The 23892-nt window shown below is 41.4% G+C and overlaps 1 protein-coding gene across 3 annotated transcripts; it reads left to right on the top strand.

Annotated features, from left to right (window-relative positions):
• Nucleotides 1–389: 389 nt before the first annotated feature.
• Nucleotides 390–2796, top strand: LOC147890303 (thaumatin-like pathogenesis-related protein 2). Of its 3 annotated transcripts, XM_087390876.1 has the most exons (3): nt 721–755; nt 932–1046; nt 2163–2796. In XM_087390876.1, exons 1-3 carry the CDS (start codon nt 738–740, stop codon nt 2633–2635), a joined length of 606 nt encoding a protein of 201 aa, XP_087247002.1. In that variant the 5' UTR covers nt 721–737; the 3' UTR covers nt 2636–2796. The 3 variants fall into 3 exon arrangements, with proteins under 3 accessions (XP_087247003.1, XP_087247002.1, XP_087247004.1); XM_087390877.1 differs by lacking the exons at nt 721–755; nt 932–1046 and adding an exon at nt 390–489; XM_087390878.1 differs by lacking the exons at nt 721–755; nt 932–1046 and adding an exon at nt 1347–1562.
• Nucleotides 2797–23892: the final 21096 nt, after the last annotated feature.

Raw genomic sequence — 23892 nt, 5'->3', positions numbered from 1 at the left:
TTTCAAGCCATCGCGGGAGACAGTCTGGAGCCGTAATACAGAAGGCAATTGACTTTACCCCTGTAGCTTGGAACTGGGCCGCAGTTACGGCTTTAAAAGCAACAAAGATTACAACCAGCAGCACCAATTGGACGAGTGATTCGTACCCCTTGAGCCATAGAGAACCTTCCTAGACACAGCTGGACTTGCAAGAAAAGAAAGCTGGAGCGGTGTTCATGCATTTAAAGATGTTCATAGACATTTATGGACAGGGGATCATCGTGATTCGTACTTTCAAGCCATCGGAGTCTGGAGCCGTAGTACACACGGCAATTCACTTTACCGCTGTAGCTTGGAACTGGTCCGCAGTTACGGCTTTAAAAACAACAAAGATTACAACCAGAAGCAATCCAACTCTGGCTTTCTGCAAGGTGGCGAAGTGCACGATGGACGCTTCTCAAGCTGTGTTATGCAAGATGGGCTACTTTCTATTGCTCTTCGTTAGCATGGGTAAGTTTCCTTGAGATATGCTCAATTGCGACGTCATTTAGGATACCAAATGATGTTGGGTTGCATGTTCTGCGTCGTCGGTTAGCACTCTTTCCGATACTATGATTCAGTACTACAGCTACTTACAATGCACAGGCTTGGAAGCATCAGAGATAGACCTTAAATTCTTTTCCTCGCTTCTTGCTGAAACGTTCGTCCAAACCTTACTAGATTACTAATTTGTGGAGGAAGTGTTTCTAGCCGAGACCATGGCCATGTGCACCAAAGTATATTAATAGCCTTGATCGCTTTTACATCATTTTTAATAATGATCTCAGTCTTTAACGCCGTTCAACTCTCTCTTTCCTGCGACGGTTTTATTCGATGCTCGCTGATGATATCTACGTTGCAACTTCTCTTTCCTGCCTTCGTGGCCATCTTCTCACGGTCGTTGTCGCGATAGATTCCTGCAATCCAACTCTGGCTTTCTGCAAGGTGGCGAGCGAAGTGCACGATGGACGCTTCTCAAGCTGTGTTATGCAAGATGGGCTGCTATCTATTGCTCTTCGTTAGCATGGGTAAGTACCCTTGAGACATGCTCAATTGCGACGTCATTTAGGACACCAAATGATGTTGGGTCGTATGTTCTGCGTCATCGGTTAGCGATACTATGATTCAGTACTACAGCTACTTACAATGCACAGGCTTGGAAGCATCAGAGATAGACCTTAAATTCTTTTCCTCGCTCCTTGCTGAAACGTTCGTCCAAACCTTACTAGATTACTAATTTGTGGAGGAAGTGTTTCTAGCCGAGACCATGGCCATGTGCACCAAAGTATATTGCCTTGATCGCTTGCACATCATTATTATAAATGATCTCAGTCTTTAAAGCCGTTCAACTCTCTCTTTCTTGCGACGTATCTACGTTGCAACTTCTCTTTCCTGCCTTCGTGGCCATCTTCTCACGGTCGTTGTCGCGATAGATTCCTGCAATCCAACTCTGGCTTTCTGCAAGGTGGCGAAGTGCACCATGGACGCTTCTCAAGCTGTGTTATGCAAGATGGGCTGCTATCTATTGCTCTTTGTTAGCATGGGTAAGTATCCTTGAGATATGCTCAATTGCGACGTCATTTAGGATACCAAATGATGTTGGGTTGCATGTTCTGCGTCGTCGGTTAGCACTCTTTCCGATACTATGATTCAGTGCTACAGCTACTTACAATGCACACATCACAGATAGACCTTAAATTCTTTTCCTCGCTCCTTGCTGAAACGTTCGTCCAAACCTTACTAGATTACTAATTTGTGGAGGAAGTGTTTCTAACCGAGACCATGGCCATGTGCACCAAAGTATATTGCCTTGATCGCTTGCACATCATTATTATAAATGATCTCAGTCCTTAACGCCGTTCACTCTCGTTCCTGCGACGGTTTTATTCGACGCTCGCTGATGATATCTACGTTGCAACTTCTCTTTCCTGCCTTCGTGGCCGTCTTCTCACGGTCGTTGTCGCGATAGATTCCTTGTTAATTAAGGCTGTTTCTTGTACAAAAAATAAATAAATAATTTAAGGCTGTTTCATGTGCACAGTTAATATTTGATAAAGCACAAAGCGAATCTAACGACGGCGCTTGCACAAAAGGTTTATCTAGACCGCTTGATTATGTATTTCACGTCCGTTGTAATTTTGCAGGGTGCGGGTCATTTGTGAGTGCCACAAACTTGCACGTCACCAATAACTGTGGCTCTACAGTGTGCGCAAAATACTGGTGCCCCAATAATGGTGTGGGAGGCGGCTGTTCACAATTAGCCCCAGGGGCAGCTTGGGACATCCCCGTCACACCTTCCTGGGTAGGAGCGACTCTATGGGCGATTTCCGGAGGTTGTGCAGGCCAACCATGCAACACAGGCCCTCCAGGCGGTGTATCTCAATTTGAAATAACCGTGGATGGTGGCAATTCACTTGATTACTATGACATATCTGTGCTGGCAGGCTACAATTTCGCCATGCGAGTAAATCCTACCAATGGTGGGTGCGCAAGTGTGGACTGCAAAGGCCAAAATGGAGGAACGTGTCCCAATGGCTACTATCCTGGCAATCCTAACGACGAGACGAAAACTTGTCCCTATGGTTCCACCAACTATAATCTTAACTACTGCGTCTGAAGCTGCTCCCTCGTGACTTCTCATGAGGCAATAAAATACGACTATATGCCATGGCCCCCAAACCATAGAAACTTGCAACTTGCAAGCTTGCAACCTAGCATCTTCTCATCTTCTATCCACAAAAATCTCATTATAAATTTTTAAATATAATCTTAGCTTGGTGGCTTTTATCCGTAAACATGTGGAGGAGTTTGAATGAAGGAAAAATAAAGTTATGGTGGGCATGATAAAAAATCGTAATGTTGTTAGTCAGAATTAGGACTTTGAAAGAATCAAGCTTAGAATGTATCCGTAGGAAAGATGTGCATCAATTCTATAACAACATAGTTGAAGCTCATAGTAGACAAGGAAAGTTTGGTGGAAAATCAGCCTTGTGGGATTTCTTTCAAGAGGTGGCACAAAACATGTTGCAAAGAAAGGGCAAAGGTTTAGTGAGTCTACAAAAAACATATATGAAGTTATTAAGCAATGGGGTGGTCCACATCTACATGACTTTTTGAGTATAAACCTTGGAGGCCCATCCTTATCTACCACTAGAAGGCAAGGAAGAAAGACAATTGAATTTATTTGTGGTGAGAACCTTCATATGTACTTATAAGTATGTTAACAAATAAATTCTCATAAATATGTAAGTATACAGTAAAGAATAAAAAGCCCTCTTAGAGATAAATTAATGATGAATATGAATTTACATCGAGGAATGCACCTGCAACCAAGTCCAGCATGCTAAATACGCCTATCTATAGTTTTATCCCCAACTCATATCTATGTTTGCTATCTATACTAGCTAAATCATGGCCTTGTGATGGTATTAATTATCTAGAACGTGCACTGAAGACTTACAAGTCATGGTTCCATTAGAATACGATAAATCGAGATCTCCATTAGCTTCTTCTACAACATTTGAGGCATTAAGTGGAAGCACTAGCATCTATATATCCACATCTCTATCTTTGAAAATTGGTTTACTTTGGGCGACAAATTGGACCGCATACCACCATCTTGGATCAAAACAATTCGGCTAAAAGGCCACCTATGCTTTACAAAAAAGATACCATTATTAAATATGAATCTTATACATATACAAGAAATACTTGAATGTAGTGTCATGATCATAATTTATATATACATGTTCACATTTTTTTGAAAGAATAAAAGTATCATGACTTTCATTTTGTCTAGAGCTTTGTAAAGTCTAGGGTATCAAAACCACTACCATCTTTCCTCACCGTAGTAGTATTGAGACCATTGTAGATAACCCTGAACCCTTTCACATAAACAATGTTAATTATCCATATCTAACTTCTAATATATCTTGTATAGTCCCAAACCTAGTTTTGGGAAATTGTGCTACTCATGTGCTCATCGAAATCAGCATCACCAATGGTAGGCTCGTCCTCACGGGTAATGGCCTCAATATCTGTATCTCCTATCTCATGATCATCCTCCTCTCTCGTATCACGGTCATCATCACCTCCATGGCCATGATCATCCTCCATACGCTCCATATTAGTAAATGTACTATACATCACTTTGGAACGTGGCATAATAGGTATGACATGCCACCATCTATTATTATCCACCATTGGTTGATAGACAACCTAATTCAACACAAATACAATCATGTTATTTTCCTTGCATCGAATGTATCAAATATTTAAAAGTGAGTATTTTTATATGTGTGCACAGTACCTGTTCACATTGTTGTAGTAGTACTAGTGTGTCCTTCCTACTTTGCCAAAACTTTGTGGAGTCAATAGTTACAAAACCACTTGCATGGCATTTGATTGTTGCATTAGGGCCTCTTTCCACCACATCCTTAAACCACTTTACATCCAAAACATACACAAAGAAGCGTCGAAAGTCAAGCTTAATAATATCTTGGATTATGCCACAATAATCATCCATGGCTCCATTGGCTCCCTCAAAGCTAGCAATGATGCCGCAATCTTGTGTGTTTCTCTTATCATCAATCCGTTGTGTTTGAGAATGCTTGCCCTCACACTATATAGCATTGAACATAGTGCACTACACCAAGAAAAGATCAATCAAATAAGCAATCTAAATTATTGAAAGCTCCTAACTTATGCATAACATTCTATATACCAACCTTGCTCATGCATCCTCTAGCATACTCCCATTCTTCCATTGTGATATGCATTCCCTTGTCTTTGTCTGCTTTCTTCATTTCATCAAGTAGCCAATCCACATGAATATCCTTTGGAAGTGCTCTTAGATACTGAGGGTATGGCACACGAGATCCGTGGTGTGTATGAAAGAGGGCCCTTTCTTCTTGTCTTCTTGCCTTTGCATCCTCGTATCTTGTGACCCATCTTTTCATCACATCACTATTAAGCACACAATAGAGGTTGATACTATTATGCAACTCAGTGTCTATTACTTTGTTGCGTCCTTTTCCTTGAGGCACAATAGAGGTCATCCTGAGCTCTTCATCATCTCTCCATAGTCGTGGGAGAGAGCTATCCACATCAACAAGAAACTCAGAAATATATACAAGTGACTTCTGTACCAACCAACCCTCGGCCATGCTACCTTCAGGTCTTGCATTTTGTCTCACGAAGCCCTTCAAGGTCTTCATGAAGCGCTCGAGGAAGAACAACCATCGTGCATGTATAGTACCACATAGCAATCTCATCCACCAAATGCACTATAAGATGTAGTTGGCTTGTGAGAATAGAATGTGGAAATGTCTCCTCCACTAAACAAACCACCTCCACTGACATTTCATGATGGTGGATATGGAGGGATTCATCCTCACTGGAGCTACTTGTTGAAGATGAAGACATCCTACAAACAAACAACCCAAAAAAATTTCCTTTTCTTCAAATATTTAATTTTAAAACTCTTTGGCACATCTAAAACCGCGTCTGTCTGTTCTGTGGTGTGTGTCTATAGGTGCGTCTAAAACTGCGTCTGCTCTGTGTATTTAGATGTGCAATTACACGTGTATTTAGACACATGTATAGACGTGCCATTAGGCATGCATATAGATGCGGTTTTCAAATCTACTTTTAATGCGCTTGCTTTGCTTTTCTTCACATAAGCTTCACGCGGCTTGCTTGCTTTGCTGTTAACAGATCCATAGTCTGACACTTAAGAGGAAGGCACCCACACTTACTTCCAGGCTTACATGAGAAGAGGGTGAACAAGGAAGAGAAGCGACTTTGAAGAAGGACAAGAAGCTTCCATACGTCTATCCAAGGTAAGTCTCTTTACGGTTGATCTTCTTTGGAAGTTTCTCTCTTTGGATTTGTCCTTTGTGGTATCCAAGAAATGAATGATTTTGATATCAGTATTATGCTTTTGTGTCGGGCGCATGCCCTTTTTCACTTTTTAGAATAGTCCGTCTATCGGAGTGCGTCTATAGATGCATCTCAAAGCGCATCTAAAACCTCATCTAGAAGCACGTCTATAGATGCGTCTAGTCTATTTTCAAACACAGACAGCCGCATCTCTAGGCGTGCTATTATACACGAAAATAGACGTGCTTCTCAGACGCGACTATAGACATGCTCCAAGAGTTTTAGATGCTTCCCTTTCCTTCCCTTCTCTTGTCTTCCCTTCCCTTCCTTTCTCTTCTCTTCCCTTTGCTTTTCTCTCTCTTTTTCTCTTCTTAGCTCATCAGTAATCTTATTTTTTTCTTTTTTCCAATTCATCATGTGGCCAGGAAGCTCTTCAGGCTCACCTGATCTCCGGGAGAGCATTTTTAGGGAGCTATATAACCTTTTAGGGCACCCTCCCAGTCTTGGGGATTTATACGGCTACATGACAAGTACTCTAAACACCCTCTACGAGTCGGCACTATAGACTCCAAACCACCCCAACCCCTACCAAGTGAGATTACCCAGCGGAGTCAGCACTTCCCAGCCGGCTACACAGTCGAGGTCCTTTCACCATGCCGTCTTATGCCCCTTCCCCCATGCCATCTTATGCCCCTTCCCCCATAATAATGTCAATATTATAAGTAAAGATTTGATTTTTCATACATTGATATATGTTGTCCCTTGTTTATAGGCCCCTGCACAAGAAGACGAGGAAGGAGGCGGAGAAGCGAGTGTAGAAGAAAGCGTGGAAGGGAGCGAGGATGTGGAGAACTTAGATTAGTCGTAGAAGTAGTGCTAGCTACTCTTTTTTGTACTTAAAGCCACTGGCTTGACTTCATGTCTCTTGTATATACACTCCTCTTATTTTTTGTACTTGAAGCCACATGACATGGCTTAGCTTCATGCTATATGTACATACAAGCACTTTTTGACCTTTCAATTTTCTTATGCAATGTTCTATCAATTAATGCCTTGTGAACTAAACGTTTTGGAGTTGTAATGTTTTATTTAAAATTGTAATTGGTGGCTATAGATGTGCTTGCAAGAGTGCTAATTAAAATGTGGTTGGCTATAAGAATTGAATTACACAATGTGGAAATGGGATTCCTGTAACTACATAGCATTCTGTAAATTTAAAAAATATTATGTAGCGCGTCTATCAGTGCGTCTATAAATGCATCTATATACGCATCTATCTGTTCGAGGAGCATCTATTTGCGTGTCTATAAACACGTCTATAAAATCGTTTATAAATGCGTCTATACACGCATTTAACGATGCGTCTATCTGTTTTTTGAATTTTCTAGTAGAGCATCTATTTACACGTCTATCTGCACATCTACACGCGCATCTGTCTGCTATATCGATGCGCTATTAGATGTGGGTCTCTAGACACGCAAATAGACGGGCAAATAGATGCGCCCGACTCACAGTCCTATTGTCCAGGTATCAATTTATCGGCAAGGACATCTTCATATAATGTTGGAATTGGAAGAGGAGTGGACCATGCGATTTATCAGGGAAGAATTGAACTTAGCAATAGCAAGCCCTCCCCAAGACTATTATTTTAGACTTGATAATCACAAAGTTAGATATAGGGATGAGACAAGTATCCTTTGTATGAATTGTTGCCCCCCCCATACTCTAGAGATAGTAGAGACATGATGGTAGGTATTTCATATGATATCCAGTTTCTTGAATCCTTAGTGCTTCAACAATGCACTTGGCAACGAGACATTGTTATATGTATGAACAGAAATCATATATAATACAAAGTGTTGTTTCATTTATTTTTAAAATTTTTTAAATTAAGTATGCACCTCTAGATTGATGGCTCTCTATGGTCTATGAATGATAAAGTGATAAATATTTGTAATTTTAAATTTGTATGGATATTTGTATATCTTCATTGTGCAAGACAGAGTGTGTGTGATCTCGAGATAGATAGCAATTAGAGCGTGCAAGAGAGACTGAGAGAGAGAGAGAGAGAGAGAGAAAGAGAGAGAGAGAGAGAGAGAGAGAGAGAGAGAGAGAGAGAGAGAAGTTGAGAGTACAATAAGTGACACAAATAATGCACCTGATCATGAGACAGAGTTGGATGTATGAATAGAGAGAGAGAGAGAGAGAGAGAGAGAGAGAGAGAGAGAGCAATCAAGGACACAAAGGGCCTCGTAGAGACAGAGGGAGGGGGAGGGATACAAAGGGAGATAAAGAGAGTTAAGATTGCATTTATTCATTTGCACCTCTAAGTTGAGAAAGAGAAGTTAATTAGGTATTTGAGAGACTAAGAGATTGAGAAAAAAAACCCAGATACAACTAATCAAAAGGGTGGATCCGCTAGAACAAAATACAAAAAGTGTATACATGAAATCAATGTCCATGACAATGGAGACAGCGACAGAAAGAGAGAGATGGAGAGTGGGATAGAGAGAGAGAGAGGTAAAGACAAGCAAGCCACACCTTGCTTTGGTTGATCCAATCAAGATTGAGGGTGAGGAATATCTTACCCTATTGAAAGTGATGGAAGAAACCGGTCTCCGAGAGGACGAGGTGCTCTGTCAGCTCTCGAATGACACTTTTGATGATGTCATTAACTTTGATGCTTCAGTGAATCTAGCAATCGATGAGATTGCACGCTTTGATGACTCGAGCCTCATCGGTCTAGAGGTAATCCAACTAACACAGAAGGCAATCGAGGATGCTGCACCAAAGTACGACATGTCCGATTAGCAGCTCATAAATTAATTGAAGAGGGAATTGTTTGGGGATAGAGATGAAGAAGCTGGCACCTCAAGCCAACATGAAGTTCAAGATCAACCACAAAAGAGAGTCTAGTTGGACACTGTAGCTAATGCACTCCACGATGAGGCAGAAAAGGTATGTAGCTTTGCCAGCTTCATCATGTGATTCAAAATCATTAGTATAATTCTAGGCTCCATTTTAGGGACAAAAATCATTGCTTTTTTCTTCAACTGGTAGGGAATAAAAAATAGGGTTTAGGGTTTAGAGTAGAAAACCCAAGCAAAATTGATAACTTTTAAACCCAAGACATCCACATCTTATTTTTCATTCCCTAAATCAAATTTAGCAGCCATCTCCATCATTTTCAAGCCAAAAACCCCCTGGAAAATAGGGCTCTGGTCGCATGATAACAGATTTAGGAATTCCAGAGGGGTTTTTGGCTTGGAAATGATGGAGATGGTTGCTAGGGTGTCAGAGGCCTCCCAAATTTAATTTAGGGAATGAAAAATAAGATTGAGGGTTTAGGGTACAAGACCCAACCAAATGTTATGATTTTGAACCCAGGACATCCTGCCACTGTCACACTTGCCCTGCCACTTGCCCCTTACACATGCCCCTACCACTTGCCCCTCCCATTCCATTTGTGTAAACAAGGTTATGGTTTTTTCACAGATTAAAATCATATCTTTAAGAAATATTTTTTGGGAGGCCACTGGGACCCTAGCAACCATGCCTAGAAATTTTATGCCAAAAAAACCCCTCCCAGCCCAAAATTTGACGCATGATGTCAAATTTTGGGCTTGCAGGGGTTTTTTTGACATAAAATTTATGGGCATGGTTGCTAGGGTCCTGGTGGCCTTCCAAATATGTCAGATTTTGGGCTTGCAGGGGTTTTGGCGTAAAATTTATGGTCGCATGATGTCAGATTTTGGGCTTGCAGGGGTTTTTTTGGCATAAAATTTATGGGCATGGTTGCTAGGGTCCCAGTGGCCTTCCAAATAAAATTTCTTAAAGATATGATTTTTACTTGGAAAAAAACCCTTATCCTTATTAATTCTTGAAAAATGATATTTTATTAATTTATATAATCTTTGGATTTTGATGTAATATGTTGGTTACAGGATATTTTATGGGTTGATGAGTATGCCAGATGCAAGGGTGGAGCCAGAGTGTCTTCTAGTGGGGGGATGGCATCGATCGGCCACTACATGAACAGAGTGGCTCAACACATTTTGGTGTTCCATTGACAATTATCGCCAGATGGAAAGATAAATATCATGAGTTCAGGGTCCTCAGTCGGATGGTGAAGATGAGGTCCATTCATCCTACTGCCAATCATGTTGTTCTGATTAGGCATAGTGTAGCTTTATTTTTGTTCTTAGACACACGATTTGGTCTGCTTCATAGTATTATACCTATTGCAGGGCTAGCTGGCATTACAAATCCCTTGGCTATAGAGAATGAAATTGTGCAGCCCTATCTGCTTCAGCAAGCAAAAAAGGGATTTGAGCCAAGCAGGAAGAAGCATAGACTAGAGTAGCTTAGGCATTCAAGCTTTGATGATCTTTGTGATACTACTCAATGTATTATTTTCAAATAATTTTCTCTTCCCGTTTATAGGACATTGTTTCCTTTTCTATGTTAAGTAAAATTTACTATTATTTCCTTTTGCATGTTCTATTAAGATTTGATGTTTATTACTTCATTTTGCTTTTGTATACATTGAAAGTGCATGTAAGTAAATTAATAGATTGCAAATACATTGAAAATAAATTTAAGATTGCACATGCAAAGACAATTCTAAAAAAGACATTTTATTATATTGATGCCTGTAGGCAGAGTACAAGGTAGATGCCCATAGTCGTCAGAGTACAAGATAGATGCCTGTAGGTAGAGTACAAGGTGGAGCATACAAAATCCCCAAGTGCCCTTGGGCTTCCTAATACATACAATAAATTGCATGTCTGTAGCAGTCACCGTGACCCTTTTCCTATGGATGGCAACCAGTTGGGTTTCATCCATGAGGTCTACTAGGTAGGCCTTAGATGCATGCTGCAGTGCAAGCAAGGCGTCTTTAGAAATATGCCAAGGAGCCTCCACAACTCCGTGCCTGTAAAACTGGGACATTGCACTAAGGTTGAGGTCCTGCATGACCTTGCATACCACCCTTCTGAAGTTGGCCATGGGGATCAGTAGATCACTGGACTTCTGGAACTTTTTGATCTCCCATAGTGCCACTATCCCTGGCTTGAATCTATACCACCTCACTGGAGAAGGGCCTCTTTGCCCTCGATGTGGAGGGCCTCTTCTTGGATGTTGAGGGCCTCTTTAACCTGCACTTGGAGCTCAGACACCTCTCCCCCATTGGCATGGACCCTGATTTTCTATTTTTGTCTTAGTCCTCTGCTCTGTTCTTCATTGTTCCTCTTCCACATGCTCCTCCTCTGTGCTCTTCGAGTCATCCGTCTCTATCAGAGGATCTTCTTGTGCCTTCCTATGCCCCTCTTGCTCCCTATCTGGCTTCTGGATTGGCAGTTTCTCCCTTTGACGGGGATCATCGAGGGGAGAGGGAGGGGGGCTATCAATCTCTGTCTCTGAGTTTGGAGGTGGGTCTAGCTGTGCCAGTCTCAGTGGTGCCTTGATCTTGGACCTGGCCATGGGGGATGAAGAGAGTGTGCAAGAGAAAGGGTGAGGGTGCAAGAGATAGGGTGGAAATCTCAGGGGCAAGTGGGAGGTGGTGTGGGAGTGGAGAGCTCTTTAAACAGTGAAATGAAAATGAGGGTGCATTCTCTTATATAGGGAAAAAAATCCTAATTTTTTAAAAATACTTGTTTCAATAAAACCCTTTAAAAAGTAAAATTAGTCCAACCTTGAGCTAAATACTTATAACTAACTTACCATAACACAAAATTTCTGATTTATACTACAACTCACATCCATTATACATTGGCTTTACTGCAAATCACATAACTAAAATTACAAATAAATTCTGAAACTTATGCATGGGCATCCACATTGAAAGAGCCTACACCATCATTTTCATCTGTCTCCACCCATATGCGCCCATGTTTATGACGGGTTGCACGCCAACTTGCATGATTCTGTCTTGCATTCGATGAATTGTATATTCTTCTTCGATGTTATACGTTAACATCTTGCACTACATGGGACACTAAGGACTCTTTGAATGCTAGTGTTGTAGCTGCTCTTATTTTGATATGCTTGTACCACCATTGAACCAATTAAACCATTGGGCTTGACTTAGTTCTACCACCCCCATGCTGGGTCGCTCTATTATATGCACAACGTGCTTGCCAATGCAATCTTTCCATGCCCTGAGTGGACCACACTCCGATGCTTCCATAATTCCATGCCATGTATGGTGCATGAGCATATAATATGTGCTACCAAATAGAAAAACAAATCAGTAAATTTAGGACCATTCAATATGCACATCTCAATGTCCAACTTAGAGATTACCATGTACTGTGTGAAATGATTCTTTCCCCAAGCTATCTCCATATTCTAGCTAAAGTCATTCACAGCATTGATGAAACATTGTGCATCATCCTCTTCGAATCTTATCTTTTGTAGTAAAGGTACTAAGCTATCAAGAGCTAACCACACTCGCACCTTTTCTAGTCTTTTTTGTCCCTTCCCCCCTCGTTCACAACAGGCATTGTGTAACTTTCTCCATACATCAAACTCGTTAGCAGGTTTGAGCTTGTCATTCTTCTTTGCAGAAAGGAATTTTAAAGCCTTGAAGCCACCAAAGCTTGGCTTACAAGGAACATTGCCTATTTTTCTAGATCTTTTCTCATCTTTTGTAATCTTCACTTGCCGAGAGTGTAGTCCCATATCTGAAAGAACCTTTTCAATTCTTGCAATCATCCTCTCACTCTCTTGTTGGGGCTTCAAGTTATATGCATCAATGATGTATAGATGCACCAACTTTTCAATTATTCTCACGATAGCATGAATCACACAAATGTGTAATCGCTCAAGAGGAATTTCAAGAATTGGGCTCCATGATGGATCTTTCCGTGGAGCATCCCTATCTGCTGCCTTAGTTTGATCTATCTCTGCAAGTTCAGAGGCCCATTACTTTTGATTCTTTTTACCACCCTCTGTAGGTACTCTCATTTGCATGCATAGTGGACAAGGATGGCGTGTGTTTGCTCCATGTGCCACATTAAACATACATTTAATAGTCTTGAGGTCAGCAACTAGATGCCATTAATGCTACACGGTAGGATGCATAGCCCTCAACCTCAAGTAGCTCACCATTGTTATGACCTTTGATCACACTTGGGATACCGGTTTGGTAAAAAAACCACTTCAAAATTGAATGTGACTCTTTTGACACCTGCAAAAAAAACTCACATGTTATTTCAAAATATTCTAAGTCTTTTTGTATTATTGCATTAAAATACAAATTTCCATCATACCTCAAAGGCAACCAACCACCAAATCTCCTGTTCTAAATGCACACTGAACTGTCTTGCATCATCAAGCTCAACTTCAACGTCTAATATTCTATTCATCATTTTCAAACTAACTCTTTCCAATTTTTGACCTTTGACCACCTCACTTTCATCAATCTTTAGTACAATCTTCAGAGTACCATTGCATTCTTCCATAGGCATATCATAAAACTTCACCATGGCTTGCAGAACTCTTCGAATATCCATCACAAAGTTATTATTGACTGTCAATTCCAATTCTTTAGTCTCTCCAGCCTTTGTTTTCAAAGTTAATGTCCTACATACATGCTAGGGCTCACGTACTAAATCAAGTACACCCAAATTCAGTGCATGCCTGGCCTTATCAACATCAGTCAGTTTAGAAAGCGAGGCTTTAACTTTTGCTCCCACAGAAAGGCATGCTATTTTTAAGCTCTTAAATATGAGCTGATATGCCCTTGTACTTATCGCTGTAGTATCACAAACTCCCTGTGCACTAGTTGCATTGAAATGCTCCACAACTTTGTTCATTGACTCAGATGTTATCTCTGATTTTAGACTTTTGAATTTTGGATGTTGTATAACAGACTCCATTTTTTTTGTAAACACTTCACCCATAGCACCATAGTGTTCATCATGGATAGACATGAGTTTAATATTGGCTGTGAAGGCTACTTGCTCCATGACCAATCAACCTTCGACAATATCCTAACAAACCATTCTCACCCTTACATAGGAACTTTATTAAGCTGGTCAATCCACAGAATTGAGGAGTTTGACAAGTTTGTGGATCTACTGGATATATTTTCCCTTCTAATTACAAATCCATATGTGCTTTTCCTTGATTTCGAAGAGCTATTAAATCACTTTCACTTGCTAAGGAGGATTCATTCCTCTTTAAAAATGGTGCATTCTCTGCATCTATTTGAAAATGGATATCCACCTTTTTTTATTTCGAGCGGCTTGCATGATTTCATGCACTTTCCACATAATATAATATAACATTTACATCAATAAATATTATACAAACATGACATGTTTCAGAAAAGTATCAAACCAAGCAAAAATGAAAACCCCAATTGGATGCAAAATCTAATGATTGAAATCTATAAATTCAAAAAAACATTTACTTATCATCAAACACTGTGAAACTATGTGAATGAACAATACCTCACAAGGATCTTTGAAGAAAAAGCATGATCAAACTTTTCCTCCTCAATGGTCCCTCTTGTAATCTAGGATACTGAAATTGATGGATTTTTCTCCAATACTAATTATATGCTTCCAAACAACTCCAAATCTATTTCTAACCATCTTCTGTAAAAAAAACTCAATAGTAAGAGTGTATCTTTTAAAACAAAAAAGTCTTTCTTCCTCTTTAAATCATGTATTAAAAGAAAACAACAAAATTACCAAAACAAACTACAAATTAACTGCTTCTTCAAAGTCGCATCATAAAATCTCATTATTTTCATTGTCTTGCATTGTTCTAAAGGTTTTCTCACCTGAATCTCCATGCAAGTTTCTCTTATAGACCCTGATTTGAGTTGAAAACTAAAAACATTCTAAAACTACATGAATGAATAGTACCTGATTCTTGGAGCAAGATTCTTTGAAAGAGAAATGTGACCAAAGTTGTCCCTCCCAGTGGTCCCAAATGTGTTCCAAGATTGATGAAGTTGATGATTCTTTCTTCAAAACAAATTATATGCTCCCAAACATCTCGAAATCTATTTCATGCAATATTTTGTAGAAAACCATTGTAGTAAGAGTGAAAAAGACTCATTTCTCATGGAATTTCTTACAAAACAAACAAATTTTTGAACATTTTCAAACCATGAAATAAAACAAAACAACATAGTGACACAAAATGAACTACAAACCAACTGTCTCTTCAAAGTTACATCATTAACAAACAAATCTCGTCATAATCACTGTGTTGCATTGTTCCAAAGATTATCTCACCTAAACCTCCATACAAGGTGTTTGGATGGAGCGGCCCAAACCTTCACAAATGGTTTGAAATAATGCATCCTTAGAGATTGCAGCAGGGAAAGTAACTAGTATTGAGAGATGGGCAAAAGAAAGATTGATTCTTGAGATGCATCAGCAACTGCAATGCCTGAAATTCAATCTTCTTTGATCCTTTCTCTAAGAATCTCATCCAGTAGCTCCTTCTAAGATCCAAACACCTTGCATCATTCATGGCTCGCTTAGAACATTGATTGCCTTGTCTTCCTGAATGAATACATTCAAAAATCTAGGAGGACAAGTGGACGGTTGGCACAAGGAATCTTGCCACCTCATCCTACTTTCCCCATTATTTAACTTGCACTCTTGGACTATCTACACCTCCCCCACATGCAGGGCCTATCCTACATGGAGGGAATAACCCAATATTATATCCATCTCCACCTATTTTATATTACTTCTCCCATGGACTTTGGGCCATATCTCACTAAATGCAGGCATGGGACCGCCTGGTGGAGGGGTGGCACATGGAAGAGCCATGCCACCATAACATTTTATAATATTACAACCATGGATTATGTACAACACACCTTATGGGTCCTCTTACGTGGAAGGGTGGCACATGGTCATGCCCTACCACCTCAACCCTGGGCCCTATGCACTCCAAATTTTATTATACTATTGCCACATATACAAGCACACACACATATTTATGCCTTTTTCATTGGTCAAATTTATCCATAATAGTTCCCCCCCCCCCCCCCAGGCAGGGAATGCACATCATTTCATGCCTAGGAAAAAAACACAACAAGGAAAAGCTTGAGATCCCTTTTGTTGAACACCTTCCTCTCATGTGGTTTCTGGAAAGGATCTTGGACCTCAACAGATCCAAGAGTCTGTGTTCATCTATTGTTATACTTTCCTCGATCAAAACAATCTGTGGTGTCGCTACCATCTCCTCACGCCCGTTATACTTTCCTCGATCAAAAATAGTCTGTGGTGTCACTGCCATCTCCTCACACCCTAGATTAAATACAAACTGATTACTACTCAAATGGGCCACAAAACTCGGATGCTGCATCAAAGCACACAAGAGCAGGACACTCCCCCCAGTTTGGGATGGAAAGACCTCCAAAACATACTCCCCCCCATATGGAGGGAAGTCTATCATTTGATAGAAAACACCATCCCACATTGACTCTTGCAAGAATAGTTCGGAGCTCCTTTGCAAATCAATCATGGAATCATACCTTGTGAAATCATCAAGAGATACAATCAAGACCTTTTCAACATGCATCACATCCATCAACTGCTTGGCCTCAAGTTCATCCTTACTGCTCACCACTTCATCTAACACCATGACTTTCTCATTAATAAGCTCAGCCCATAGTTGGTTGCATTATTCTTCAATATCCATCAAAGCATCTTCTGAGCACATTTCAAACATCTCTACCATGCTATCACTACATATAATCACATCAGGTTCAAAGAGACTCACAACATCAAGGGGAGAAGAAGGGGTGACGATTTCACCATTGTCGGCCCTTACTGTCAAGACTTTGAGCTCATTGATGCTTTCATCATCAAACAGTCCATCAAGACCCTTGAATTCTTTATCATAAGAAAAATCCAAAGGAGGAGAAAGAGAACCTAAAGGATTCAATGCAATCTGGTAGGGTATTTGAAGTCCATATGGCTCATTATCATCTGCGGATTCACTACAGCTTTTAGAGGGAATTAATTCATATCATTACCACATTCAATCTCATCATTATTTGACCCCCCAGTAAGTGATCTGGAAGTATCCATGAGATGCAATTGAGGAACATTTGGACACTCTGAGTGGTAGTGCACCTTTTGATTGCAACCCTGACAAACCAACTGGGACTTATCATGTGGATCAGGAGTAGCCTTACTTTTTAATTCCATCAATTCAATGCCGAGCTCATCAATAATCTTCACAATATCAAGAGTTGGAGGTACACCCATAGGGGTAGGGGATACATATTGCAGAGGAGGGGGAGAAGATGGGGGAGGAAGATGTTTTGCTAAGAGGGATCCACCATGAGACACCTTGACTGTTGTTACAAAAGGGAAAGGAGGAATGATGACTAAATCACTAGACATTCTATCAAACGTCACTGCAATTGCCTTTTCATGCTCCATGGTCTTCGGGTCCTCCCACTTCAACTTGAGACGAAACTCATCAGTTGAACTAGACACCATATGGTGTTGGGGGGAGGAAGATGTTTTGCTAAGAGGGATCCACCTTGAGACACCTTGACTGTTGTTACAAAAGGGAAAGGAGGAATGATGACTAAATCACTAGACATTCTATCAAACTTCACTGCAATTGCCTTTGCATGCTCCATGGTCTTCGGGTCCTCCCACTTCAACTTGAGACAAAACTCATCAGCTGGACTAGACACCATATGGCTCAACACATACTGAGTCATTCTGGCAACAAACCCCTCATTATCTGGATGCATAGCTACTAGGCAATCCAAGAGCCCAGCCTCTCGATCCACATATCAATGCGTTGTCTCTCCTTCTTCTTGCCTCAACCTCGCTATCAATAGATGAACATTCTCGGGCTCCTCTTCTTTGTCAAAATACTCGACCAGTGCTACAGTCAAATGGGACCTGCTTTCTTGAACTTCATCAGTCTACCTCTCATACCACACCTTGGTAAAATCATCTAAGAATGTGGGAAGAACCAACAACCATCTATCTTCAGTCAGAAAGTTGAGAGAAACACAACAGCGCTTAAAGGCCATAAGATACTCATTTGGATTTTCTTCAACCCCACCACAAAACACGGGAATGTTTGCCATGCTTGGAAAATGGAAAAGAGAGAGGCGAAATGAGGCTTATCTATTGGCAAACAATGGAAAGGGGAAGCTTGAACTAAAAATCAAGTGAAGATACATACACAAAGCACACATAGGCAGGGTAGGGTGTGACTGATGTATTGTGAAATACTGTATGGGAAGAATCTTTAGCATAGAATAGCTCATAGACAATCGTGAAAGGACCAATCCTTATTGGTCGAGGCATGACATTGCATCCATCTTTACAAGCGAGAAGTAGAGACACGGCGCTGAATGAGGTTGTTCATCAAGGCAAACAAGAATGCCATCACAAATGTCAACAGTTGGAGAGCTTGCACATCACCTTCAGCTTTCTCCAATTCTTCTAGTTGCCATGCTATTTCTTCAAGGGGTGTGCGGTCTGGCATCCTTCTTTTGAGCAATATCTTTGAGGACCTTTTTGATGATGTTTCGAAGTCAATGAACTCGTATCAAATATGCACAACACTTAGTTTCATGATGACCACAACCTTTGCATTCCTTACAAATGATCACCCTCATTCATGGCTTGCAGTTTTGTTGGGGCGGTGCTTCCACTTGTTTCATGAGTGATTGAAGTACAAGCTTCACGTGCCAAGAAATCAGCAACTAAATTTTGAGCTCGAGGGATATGCTGAATTTTCACCTGTTCAAATTGGTTGCAAAGTTCCAATGCTTGTTGATGTCATGGAACCAAGCCTTTGCTCTGTACCTTCCACCTTCCACTAACTTGTTCACACACTAGCAGATAGGTAAGTACAGAGGCAGCATTGCGTGAAAGTTCATCGAGGAGTGTGAGTGTTGGCGTTGCACGTACAGATGAAATTTCCCTAAATGCTTACAGCTGGAAGTTCACCCATATGTGAGGAGTTTGTAGCTCAAAGGGTTTGGGCAATGGTCATTTGTAGGTAGAGAACAAAGCTCTCAAAGATTTTGGGGAAGAAGGAGGAAGGTGGAGAAGATGAAGAAGCTTTGAGAAACTAGTAGTTTATGCTAGAGATAGCATCTAATGCTAGGCTAGGCTAGATCTAGAACCTAAAGCTCTGATACCATTTGTAGAATCCTGTAGGATAGAATAGATGCATCTTGCAAGAGGTGTGAGAGCACAATGAAAGAAAGATGATAGTTCTCTATTATGATTGCGAGAGAGAGGACTCTCTCTTATAGAAATGGGGAGAAGGTAATACCTTCCCTACATAAGTGGCAATCAGCCCCTACATCAGTGGGAATCAATCCCTACATCAGTGGGATTGCCTTTCTCTTACATCATCACTTAGGTCACACACTAGACACATCATAGCACTTGATGTGCCTTTACAACACACACAAGCACACATGTGACTCCCCTAGATGCACACATGCACCATAGAGCAAGCCCTTGATCATACTTACCCCAACAAGGAGCACATCATGAAGGTTAGGTTGGCCTTCCAAAGGGTGAATGATGCGAATGGCTGCCTCAACCCTAATAAATGCACCATTGGAGCCACTCAAGGGAGGTTACTAGGACATATTGTCTCATCTAAGGGCATCAAGCTTGACCCCAAGAAGGTAGAAGCTATCCTCAAGCTCTCCCTGCCAACAATCAAATGTCAGGTACTCTCATTTGTCAATCTAGCAGGATACTATCGCCGCTTCATTGATCAATATGCTACTTTGACGCAACCCATGACCATGCTATTAAAAGATGGGGTTGATTTCTCTTGGGATGAGGATGGTGATCGTGGGTTTGTACAAATCAAGAGTGCTCTGGCTTCAGAACCCATTCTACGCAATGTTGATTGGTCAAAGACTTTCTATATCAATCCTGGCTTTGGTGAGCACACTCTGGCAGGTATTATTCTCTAGCAAGGGGAGGATCGGTTCATGTATCCCATTCAATTTGCTTTTTGACAATTGCTCGAAACTGAACGATGCTAGTCTGAGGCTGACAAGCATGCCTTGTACTTGGTCTTCTGCATTGAGAAATTTAAGCATTATGTGGCTAGAAAGTCCATTATAATCTGTATTGAATTCCGCATGAGCTTATGCTTATGCTCATGGGTGAGCATGAGCTTATGCTCATTTTTCCGCATATGCGGAAATAGAGAAGGAGAGAAGCATAAGCTTCTCTCATTCTCTATTTCCGCATATGCTCACGCAAAAGAGAAAGAGAAAGAGCTTATGCGGAAAAAGAGAAAGAGCTTATGCGGAAACTCATTCTCTATTTCCGCATAAGCTCCTTCTCTTTTTCCGCATGAGCTTATGCGGATGCTCATGGGTGAGCATAAGCTTATGCTCATGTTTCGGCATATGCGGAAATAGAGAATGAGAGAAGCATAAGCTTCTCTCATTCTCTATTTCCGCATATGCTCACGCATATGCGGAAACTTACGCATAAGCTCATGCTCATGCATGAGCATAAGCATGAGCTTATGCTTATGCTTATGCTTAAGCATAAGCATAAGCATAAGCTCATGCTTATGCTCATGCGGATATGGAGAAGGAGCTTATGCATAAGCTCATGCTCATGTACAATGAGGGATTATGAGGAAATAGAGAATGAGAGAAGGGGGAAATAGAGAAGGAGCTTATGCTCATGCGGAAATAGAGAAGGAGCTTATGCGGAAAGAGAGAAGGAGCTTATGCAGAAAAAGAGAATGAGAGAAGCATAAGCTTCTCTCATTCTCTATTTCCGCATAAGCTTATGCGGAAACTTACGCATAAGCTCATGCTCATGCATGAGCATAAGCATGAGCTTATGCTTATGCTTATGCTTATGCGAAAATAGAGAAGGAGCTTATGCGGAAAAAGAGAAGGAGCTTATGCGGAAAAAGAGAAAGAGAAAGAGCTTATGCGGAAATAGAGAAGGAGCTTATGCGGAAAAAGAGAATGAGCGAAGGAGCTTATGCGGAAACTTACGCATAAGCTTATGCGGAAACTTACGCATAAGCTTCTCTCATTCTCTATTTCCGCATAAGCTTATGCGGAAACTTACGCATAAGCTTATGCGGAAACTTACGCATAAGCTTCTCTCATTCTCTATTTCTGCATAAGCTTATGCGGAAATAGAGAAGGAGCTTATGTGGAAAAAGAGAATGAGAGAAGGAACTTATGCGGAAAGAGAGAAGGAGCTTATGCGGAAAAAGAGAGTGAGAGAAGCATAAGCGTCTCTCATTCTCTATTTCCGCATAAGCTCTTAAGGAGCTTATGCAGAAATAGAGAATGAGTTTCCGCATAAGCTCTTTCTCTTTTTCCGCATAAGCTCTTTCTCTTTCTCTTTTGCGTGAGCATATGCGGAAATAGAGAATGAGAGAAGCTTCTCTCCTTCTCTATTTCCGCATATGCGAAAACATGAGCATAAGCTCATGCTCACCCATGAGCATAAGCATAAGCTCATGCGGAAAAAGAGAAGGAGCTTATGCGGAAATAGAGAATGAGTTTCCGCATAAGCTCTTTCTCTTTTTCCGCATAAGCTCTTTCTCTTTCTCTTTTGCGTGAGCATATGCGGAAATAGAGAATGAGAGAAGCTTATGCTTCTCTCCTTCTCTATTTCCGCATATGCGAAAACATGAGCATAAGCTCATGCTCACCCATGAGCATAAGCATAAGCTCATGCGGAAAAAGAGAAGGAGCTTATGCGGAAATAGAGAATGAGTTTCTGCATAAGCTCTTTCTCTTTTTCCGCATAAGCTCTTTCTCTTTCTCTTTTGCGTGAGCATATGCGGAAACAGAGAATGAGAGAAGCTTATGCTTCTCTCCTTCTCTATTTCCGCATATGCGGAAACATGAGCATAAGCTCATGCTCACCCATGAGCATAAGCATAAGCTCATGCGGAAAAAGAGAAGGAGCTTATGCGGAAATAGAGAATGAGTTTCCGCATAAGCTCTTTCTCTTTTTCCGCATAAGCTCTTTCTCTTTCTCTTTTGCGTGAGCATATGCGGAAATAGAGAATGAGAGAAGCTTATGCTTCTCTCCTTCTCTATTTCCGCATATGCGGAAACATGAGCATAAGCTCATGCTCACCCATGAGCATAAGCATAAGCTCATGCAGAAAAAGAGAAGGAGCTTATGTGGAAATAGAGAATGAGAGAAGCTTATGCTTCTCTCCTTCTCTTTTTCAGCATAAGCTCCTTCTCTTTTTCCGCATGAGCATAAGCATGCGGAAACTCATTCTCTATTTTATGCATAAGCTCCTTCTCTATTTCCGATGCCTATGCTTAAGCATAAGCTCATGCTTATGCTCATGCATGTGCATGAGCTTATGCTTAAGTTTCCGCATAAGCTCATGCTTATGCGTGAGCTTATGCGGAAATAGAGAATGAGAGAAGCATAAGCTCATTCTCTATTTCTGCATAAGCTCATTCTCTATTTCCCACTCTATTTTCCCCTTCTCTCATTTCCCCCTTCTCTCCTTCTCTATTTTCCCTCATCTCTTTCCCCTTCTCTATTTCCCCCTTCTCTCATTCTCTATTTCCTCATTCTCATTCTTTTCTTTCCTTTACATCTTCTTTCCCTCTTATCTTTCCCTCTTCTTTCCCTCTTTCCTTTCCCTCTTCTTTCCTTTCCCTCTTCTTTCTTCTTGCCTATGCCTATGCCTATGAGAATGCTCATGTTTGTTTTTTGTTTTCTGTTTTCGTGTTTGTGTCTATGTTAGACATGGGATCACATCGCTCATCGGATGAGTACGGATAGCCTCGCAGGAGGAGAGCTCACGATCTATATGCTCCAGAGGACTTTGATTCCTCTCAGGCGACTACCCCGAGGACTACCCCTGGTCCGACTCCTCTCGGTCCTAGCACTGTGACTACCCCTGGTCCGACCCCTCTTCCACGTAGCACTGCGACTACCCCTCAGGGGACTCCTTTGATAGCTGCGCATGGCTTTGTTGGGACTCCCGACGAGTTTGTAGCGCGGATGAGCGATGAGGAGGCAGTGAGATTCTTCTCTCTGCTCTCTCAGAGGACCTCCGCAATTCCTTCCCCTACACCGACGGGTGGACGTACAGCCCAGCCATCCCCTCGCTCCCCTTCGATCGCGGGATCATCACCTGCGCATGCCTCCCCCAAGGGAAGGAAGAGTAGGATGGGCGGCTCATGTTGTGCTGACTCAGGAGATGTAGACGAGTCAGTACACTCACGCTCCTTTAGGTCTCCATTTGGTCCGGAGACACAGTATCAGTCAGGTCCCTTTCCCTCTCCTACTCCCACAGCTACTCCTCGATCCGGAAGCAGTCGCGCAGCTTCCACTCCTTCAGACTCTGCTACCGTCAGTCCCCCTTACTCATCAGGGGATCTCTCCTATCAAATCACATCTGCCGGAGAGATAATAGAAGACAAAAAGGGCAAAGTAGTGATGGCCGCCATGAGGCAGTTGATGAGTCATCACTTCAAGAGCGGCATAAATATCGATTGGCGGTATCAAGATGCCCAAAAGAAGCAGGCGGTGATCGATGAGTTAAAACAAAGATATCCTAATCCGCCAAATGTGGAGTTTAATAACAATTATATGCTCGAGCGCATGGGTTTGGTCCTAAAGCATCGCAGATCAACCATGCGTACTTCCATTACAAAGGGGTTGGCTAAACCCAGCTAGGCAGACAAAGCTGATTAGAAGTACTTCAAGAAGCAACATAGGGACCATCCCAAAATGTTCGAGGGTCAGAGGAGGGCTGCGAAGAGACGGCTGGACATCGTAGGTACTTCGCACTTTGGTGCAGGCGGACGGTATGCGTTCGAGGCAACCGTGGAAAGTTTACTTCTTTCCATTTAATGTATTGTTCTATTTGTTTTACTTACATATTACATGCACTTTAGCTAACTCTAACTCTCGTAAATTGGATCCACAGCAAGCTGCGATGGGTCATCTTCCTACGGATGTAGAGACGCGGCGCGCATTTCGGATAGGA

This window comes from Dipteris shenzhenensis, chromosome 19 (genome assembly GCF_047967505.1).
Source record: "Dipteris shenzhenensis isolate YYH24624 ecotype China chromosome 19, Dip_SZ_1.0, whole genome shotgun sequence".
NCBI lineage: Eukaryota > Viridiplantae > Streptophyta > Polypodiopsida > Gleicheniales > Dipteridaceae > Dipteris > Dipteris shenzhenensis.
Note: the sequence above shows the minus strand (reverse complement) of the source record. Positions and strands in the feature narration are given on the sequence as shown.